Below are 8,254 nucleotides of genomic sequence, written 5' to 3' on the forward strand. Positions count from 1 at the left end.
CTGTAGATAGTGGTTTAAGAGTCGCCAATATGTAAGAAAAAAATAGATGTAGGTAAAATGTAAATTTAAAAATACTAACACAAGAAAAAAATCAATTGTACAATCTTCAGCAATAAAGGCTTTATTATTATTATTATTATTATTATAATCAATTAAAAAAGTCGGTCAATGTGGTTTACTATTGCCTTGTTACCCCTAGCTTAGGGTAAACTCCGAGCCCTTCAGTGTAGATGTATAGTGAACTGATAATGATGCTGATTCGTATAGAGTCAAAAAAAATGGTGTCTAGCCAATTAACGTCATTTAATATAATAGGTAATTTTGACAGATTCAGATTTTACCTTTTTGCCTTTATCTCATGCGTGTATTACTTTATCCATCATAATCAATTGTTGTGTTCTGTAGGGTAAATTTAAAAAGGTATCCTTTGTCGCAATTAACTGATACATGAATGATTTAGAGACATTTAGGGCCTGTCCCACTACTAACTGATAGAGGCTCAGATAGCTTTAAAATGACGTCACTCTTACATCATATATTTTACATGTTGGATTGTTATTAGACAATTTGCAATTTGGTGAGACAGGCCCTTAGAGTTGATTTGTTCAGTCTCAGTCGAACGCGAGCGTATGTGTGTCGGAGTGCGGTGCGGGCGCGGCGGCGGCGGGGGCGGGGGCGGGGGCGGGGCGCGGGCGCGCGCTCGGCAAGTGCGTGTCCGCGGGTCAGTTGGCGCGCGCCGCCCGCAGCCAGCGGTCGCGCTCGCACCACGCGCTCGCACCGGGATACATACTCAGCGCCAGTGGACGACACATCAATATTACGAAGGTATTGTGCAATGTCATACGTTTTTTTTTCTTACTTTTTTTGTTAATTTACTAATATGACAATATTCCAATTAACCTCTAGGCTTGTGCTAGAAATGACGGGATGAGAAACATTTATCACTTGATCGGAAAGCCATAACTATGAGGCTATTATAACTTTCTGTCTGTGTCTATATTAATATAATGAAGTGTGAACACACACTTCTTAGTCATGTAGGATGTTAGCAATAACACCATATTTTTGATTTTCTTATTTTTTAAATAGCACTACACTTACTTCACGCTTTAGACTATAATTTTTCACATTATTAAACGTAGGGGTATAAGTAAATTAGAAAAAGGGACAAAAACTACAAGCCAACTGACATTGGCTTGTAGTTTTTGTAGAAGAGTTTTATTTTTTAAGTTAGATGATATCCATGGTAACTAATTAGAATATATGATGCAGAATTAATCGCATTGTGTAAATTAAATTTGCCTTTTCATGTCTCGAGCATGACTAATGTAATATATTTTTCAAGGTGGACGATATCAACGAATGGTTAGAACCACCACAACCTCTCAAACGAACCAGCCCAGACTACCAGCTCAACAATATACTATCAGAGCATCCAAAGACAAGGAAAGTCGAGGAGTCAGTAGACTCCCTCGATGGGAACCTCCCGTCTTTTCTCAGAAACCAATCAGTCGAGGGTCTGGAGTCCAAGTTCAAGCATGATGTGGACGCTCCCCTACCCTTCTGCAGACATTATAGTATCCCAGATAACTGCGAAAATGCTGACGATAGCAACAGCGAATCATCCGACGACGATCTCACTGATATCAGCGATTGGTATCGAAATATCCCATACCAGAAAGTAGATGACACGAAGAATATACTCGCAGGAATCGTCAAGAAAGGAGAAAGCATCTTAGCAAAGAAAGCAAGTTATGACGTCACAGATGCACCAAGAAATACAGACTGTCCAAAATCAAGAGTAGAAGATGTCAAAAATAATGACAAAAACTCCACCAAACAGGAGACAAACGTCCGAAACATTCCAAAGACTTTAGATGTACAGAAACCAGTGGAGAAACCCAATTTCTTCGCAAAGAAACTACTTTCCCCCAAATTGAGTAGACTGTTTAAGAATAACAGTGGTGAAGTTGTTAGAAATAAGAATAGTGCTAGTGAGGTTAAAGAAGAGAAGTCGAGAAGTAACTTCTTCGTTCAGAAGCCTTCTTCTCCGGGTATCGTGCGGTCTTCTTACAGAGTGAGACCTGCTGAGGAAGAGAGGAAGAACAGCGTAAATGATGTGATTAAAAGTGATTTGAAATTAGCGAGTTTGGGCAAACCGATGACGCCGATATTTCGACGACATTTGGCTACAGAAAAACCAGATTTTGTCGACTGTAGGTACAGCTGTAGAGATCGTAAAAAGAATAATAAAAATGAAGAGAAATTTGTAGAAATCGGTAGGAACAGAATTAAAACACCTGTTAGTACAGACAAGAATTTAACGCTAATAAATGGACATGTAAATAATTTACTATCAGTACAAGAGAAACAGGTTTCCGAAAAAGTTAAGACGGAAAAAGAAGTACCAAAAAAACGTGAATTAGGTATATCGAGGAGTAATTACGTAAGTTTGGCGAATTTAAAGATAAATAGTAAACAAGAGTTGGGACAGATAGCTAAAGAGAAAGCTAAGAACTCTTTGAACGGAAGCCCACCAGTGGAAAAGGTGATTTAGATAAAAACTTTGGTCTATCGAGTACCATTTGTGCCACAGATTAAGTACAAAACTTAGGAGAAATATTAGAAAATAAGAATTTAGAATAAATATTTTTCTATATTTGGTTGTGGAACGTAAACGTATGGACCGATTAAAAAATACAGTATAAATATTGCTTTTTTTGTGGACGTAGTCTTTAACTTTGCTAGAAGTGATATTTAAGTCAGATTTGTATGTTTTGTGTACTTAGTACGTTAAAAATGGTCCTTCAAGTCGGATATCTGTTGGTCGACAGGGCTCGATGGACCAACAGTTGGTCGGACCGTTGATGCATCGTGTTTTTAAACATTACTTCTACGGTATATATAAAATGCAAATTATTTTATTCCATAGCGTTGTAATTTGTAGTGCTGAAGAATCAATTAAAATGAAACAAATCGTTACATACTCAGAGTAACTAACTAAGGCAGTCTTTAGTGACCTTTAACCAGCGTTTACTCACTAAAGAGCCTTAGATCACGACTCTGAGTACGGTAAGTTTGGTAGTTTCAAAATGTTAGATGTTTTCTCTTGCCATGTTGTATTTGATATACATTTGTTGAACTGTTATGTACTTATATACTCGTAAGGCTCAAGGCTTACTAACGTAAATTGATTCATGGACACTGTCGCCTTTAAAAGTTTCAATTTATTTGTTTATGAGGAAAGCATAAAAGATAGACCTTATGTAGTCTGTTCCAAAGTTGAATTTCGTATGTTCAAGTTCTTTCTAAAGTATTTACCGTCTCTTTCGTTTTCTTTTAAGAAACGGAGATAGCAAGCAAGGCAAAGGAATCTCATATTGAGAAATAATTACAATAGCTTTTAATAAAAGTATTTTATACAGTGCCAAAACTAATTATATAGAAAAATATACTTTAATAGCTTTTCAATACGATCTAATTTTGCTTAACAGTGTTCATGAATTCAAATTATTAGTGCTTAATTTTGATCCATTTTTACAATAGACTGGTTACTGTTAAAGAAATTAAGGTAAACGAGCCAATAGTCGTCATATTGAAAGAAGAATATTGCACCACTTTTTGGTGATGTCATCGACCATTTTGAGAAATTTATTAGTTTATAATCTCATTAGATATATTGTAAACTGTCGCAAAATTATAATCAAAAAAAAATCAAAATATTAAAAAAATGTTTCTTTTGACATTAGTAAAAGTGTCAATTGCTCCTTTAAAGTTTGCTAGCAGTTTATAATATGCCTAGTCCGATTATGAACTGTAAAGTTGGCCATCCCCTCAACAAAACCGCGGCGGTGCCTTTATTAAAGACTGCGTAGTCACCGATAGAAACATCTAGAGCTAGCAGTAGTTATAAATGAAAACAACATAGTCACTTAAATGTCTTTCCATAAAATAGTTATTTCTAAAATTCTATTTAATTCTAGATAGAATTCTATCTAGATTTAAATAGAATTATAGCATATTAAAGTAATGTATAGTTAAAAATATATGGAAAATGTTTTTATTTGCACTATTTTGGCGACTTTACGCGTGGTTTGAAATTGGGTACGAAGCCTAAGCAGTTTTGCTTTGAGAATATCGCTAGTTACATTTGCTTACAATTGTAACACATTGTCCTGAAAGCGAACTGAAATCGAAGCGAATTCAAAAGAGTGTCGGTGACTCAGTGGTTAAGGCACTTGACTTGTAATCCAGGTCTTAGGTTCGAATCCCGCAATGTACCAATGTGATTTTCGATTTTTCATATGTACATAATTTACCCGACGTTCTTACGGTGAAGGAAACATCGTGATGCAATCTGCACATATAGGCGAAGAAATTCAAAGATATGTGTGAAGTCAACCAACCCGCACTTGGCCAGCGTGGTTGACTATGGCCTAGTCACCCTAACTCTAGGGTAGGCTCTGAGCCTCTCGGTGGTGACGTATAGTGAGCTGGTGATGATGATTATGATTATGTGTATTCAATACCATAGGTGGTTGGGTGACCGCCCAAGGCTTTGAACATAAAAGGGGGGTCACATCCAGCCCAGGGCGCTGAACATAAAAGGGCGACACATCCCGCCCAGGGCGCAGAGTTCGCATCATATTAAATTAAATTTCACACTTATTATTACACTAATCGTTGCTATCGGTTTCGTTTCGCTTTCGCGATAGTGTGTTAGAGGTTATTATATTGCAGTTTAGAGTTTTTAAAATAGAATCAAAGCTAAGTATTTGTAGCAATGTTTATATGTGTCGTATACAATTGTTGATGGCATATACAATTTTTGTAACACAATTTTTGATTAGGTAATGTCTAGAATATGTCGCGTTGTATGAAAATTGAAGAAAATATTTTCCCAAAAATAATGTCTATTTAATATGTTTTCTCATGTTATTTACCGTACAATTCCGTCTCCGTTATGTGTTATAGCTTTATATAATAAAATTTTATTGTGCCATTATAATTTTAAATGCTCGAATAATCTACGTATTTTGTGTAATCGGTTATTTTCAATAATTTGGCTTTAAAATTGAAACGATATTAATGATCTAATTTATTAACAATAATTTTAATTACATTTTATTTCGATATTTTTAAGGATGAATATTATTTCGTGACACAGGGTGCCATTTCGGTTTTTTTTATTTTTTACTGTCATTAATGCTTTGACTGAAGTTGTAGAAAACTAGCTAAAACTACGCAGTACTTTTAGTATTAACTTGTAGGAAGTTGTCAGTCAAAGTATTGATGACGTTCTCGGAGTAAATCTCAGTGTGTGTTTGTATGACTTTGGTCGTGCTCATATTTTCGTCTATCTGTGATACATTTTGTTTGTAAAATGTTGCAATAACAAGTATTATATAGGGTTCTTAGTTTAAATTAGATTTTTTCGTATCCTGTATTTGGTAGGCTTTACGTGGAAGGTGCTAGACGTCAAGTAATTTCGTTTTGTTTAGTATTGCTATAGAAGTTAATGACACAAATGGTCACTAAATGACTTACTGACGTACGTACAGTCGGTGATTAGTCACTAAGGAGCCCACTTAAGGACTCTGGGTACGACAGTATTGTTTTTGAGATTGTTTAAATGACCATTAGTTATTCGTGTTCAGTGAGTACAGTTATTTGGCGACTTTCACGTGATGCAAGCTATCTACAGGATGCTCTATTATATTATAAGTACGTTTTGTTCGGTTAAAAATTCCAGTCCAAAAATTTGTAACACATTAACCGCTGTAACAACGAGTGTCCGTCTCCTTGCATTCCAGACGCCTTTATATCTATTTGTTAAGTACAAAATAATAAATGATATATTAAACAAGGTTTTTGTTTTATTTACTGTTGCTTTTTTTTACGAAATTCTACCTGTATTCAGACATCTTTGTTTTAATCCACCAAAAATATTAAAACAATTCTTTTTTTTTATAACATAAGGTGGCAAACGAGCAAGCGGCCACCTCAATCCTCCAAAAACGGCCAAGCGACCGCTGCCCATAGACATCCGCAATTGCAGATGCGTTGCCTACCCTTATCCGACGGAGGAGGAGACGCACATAAAGAGGATATTTCCCCTTCCTATGCATCTCCCCCACTGTCAAATCCACTTCACCTTTTCAACCTCTCCTTATAAGAAAAGGGTAGTAAAGAGAAAGGGACTTAAATTAGGCCTCCGGCACCACACTCATCAGACGAAACACGGAATTGCTTCCATTTCACGCCTGTCTTCTGTGTGGTCGTGGTATTACACCGGACGTGCCGGCCCATTCGTGCTAAGATGTTAAAGCGGGCACTACCACTGTTAACCATATTTTTGCAACCTCCTGTACATTACTGTCAAGGGTTTTTCTTCGATAGTCTGTAATTAAAAAGATTTTTGGTCTCCGTTTTAATTTGAATTTAGCGAACTCAGTCAACTTTGACTCCGTGGGTTTTATTAAAAATTAAACTACAATTAATTGTAAAATATTCTTTATTTGATAACATAATGAAGAGACAAACACACGACAGTGTTATTGTTAATAAAAAAAAGTGTAATCAAAAATATATATATCGGGTAAAGTAGTGAGTATTTTGACGGAAAACGTTTGGATTTATTTAGCTACTTAAAGATAGGAATAGAGTGCAGTATTGTCTTTATTGGACATTAGAAGTTATCAGTAAAAATTCAAAATAAACTACTACAAAAATGAGCGACTGATTCTATCCAAAAATGGATATTACAATAAAGTAATAAATAATTAAATACAAGTTAAATTCTTACAAATTTTAACAGAAAATACGCCATTGAAAAACTAATGGATAACGAACGAGTATTGGAAAATTCAAACTCAGGGTAACACGAAATAACATCTACCCACAAAATACGATGCGGGTAGTTAAGAATTATACATAGCACCGCAGTAAAATAAAGTGAATTTTAATATAGTATAGAGATTGTGCCATGAATATGGACGTGACCTTTAAAATATATTAAAACAATTACAATAAATGTTTCAAGTGCATACTACCTACCAATTTTCGTGCTCTATTTTAATTGATTTTGCATTTTATTTTTATTTAGAATTTAATTGTAAGTACTACCTTTATCCTATTATAATAAAAGTACAGTCACAAACACAACTTTGACATAAACATTGGAAATTCAACGTCAAAGTTTTAGGAACACTAGTGTAAAAATTATATCAAAAATTATAAAGGGCATCACAACTAATCTAGTCTAGATAAATCAGGTATACTTGGTAATTTAGAAATTACGACTTAACATAGTTTCAGACATGTATTTTCCTTACTACTACTGTGAATTACGTACAAATAAGACGAATGGCCATCAACAAAGAAATATAGCAAAAATAATAAACATTAATGTCAAATTTATATTTTCCACAACATCGCTGTTACCTAATCTACTAGAAAAATTTCAGAACGATTTGCAAAAAAAAGAATAAAAAAATAGTGTTTGACGTAAAAACAAGATGGCCTCCGCCTCATTTCCCGCCAAATGAGTGCTTACATTAACATGCAGTACGATATGTGCGTTATTACGATAAAATTTTAAATTTAAAGCGTAAAATAAACTAACTACACGTGAAAAATAAATGCAATAAATTATACTACGAATAGTGTTTTTTTATATTAAATTTATAAAGAACAGCCTCATTGCGAAGCGTCAAGAAATTGGTAAACAAAACCCGCTACAACTTTTTTTGGAAAAGTGATTGCTTAAACTTTTTTATCTACAAAAATACCATTTAAAAAAGCTATATAACCGTATTTGTTTTATTTCTGCATATTACAGTGTTTACTTTCTACGTACTTCCTTCAAACAAGTACGAAGACAATTTTTATTCCGCCTTTTTATACAAATTATTAACTAAAATAAATCTGGGACTCCAAAGAGAATATCAATCTTATTACGTTACATGCAACATAATTTAAACTAGATTTACTATGAATTTTAAACCGAGATAAAGTGCTGTATCTATGTTTCTAACAATAAATATAATTTTCTACACAATTTAGTACACGACTGTACTCGTAAATTCGACCCATATCCGACAGTATGAATTGACTTGTTTAGCAATTTACATTGCTTTTTTAGTATTTCACACAATATTTATTTAGTCACAAAGTGTCCAATTATCGAATACATCTAAAATCAGCGTGAGAGAAAGGGACAGATATCTGTCCTTCTGTTGCTATATTATTTTTC

The 8,254-nt window shown here is 34.4% G+C and overlaps 1 protein-coding gene across 1 annotated transcript in view; it reads left to right on the forward strand.

Moving 5' to 3' along the window:
* LOC106105984 (LIM domain kinase 1) overlaps positions 1-3,915 on the forward strand; it is an 18,612-nt gene extending 14,697 nt beyond the window's left edge. The window contains exons 17-18 of the mRNA XM_013286506.1: positions 610-825; positions 1,346-3,915. Of these exons, the coding sequence (XP_013141960.1) occupies positions 610-825; positions 1,346-2,557 (1,428 nt within the window). The 3' untranslated portion in view covers positions 2,558-3,915. The remainder of the gene's footprint in view (positions 1-609; positions 826-1,345) is intronic.
* The last annotated feature ends 4,339 nt before the right edge of the window (positions 3,916-8,254 follow it).

This window comes from Papilio polytes, unplaced genomic scaffold (genome assembly GCF_000836215.1).
Source record: "Papilio polytes unplaced genomic scaffold, Ppol_1.0 DF824269.1, whole genome shotgun sequence".
Taxonomy (NCBI): domain Eukaryota; kingdom Metazoa; phylum Arthropoda; class Insecta; order Lepidoptera; family Papilionidae; genus Papilio; species Papilio polytes.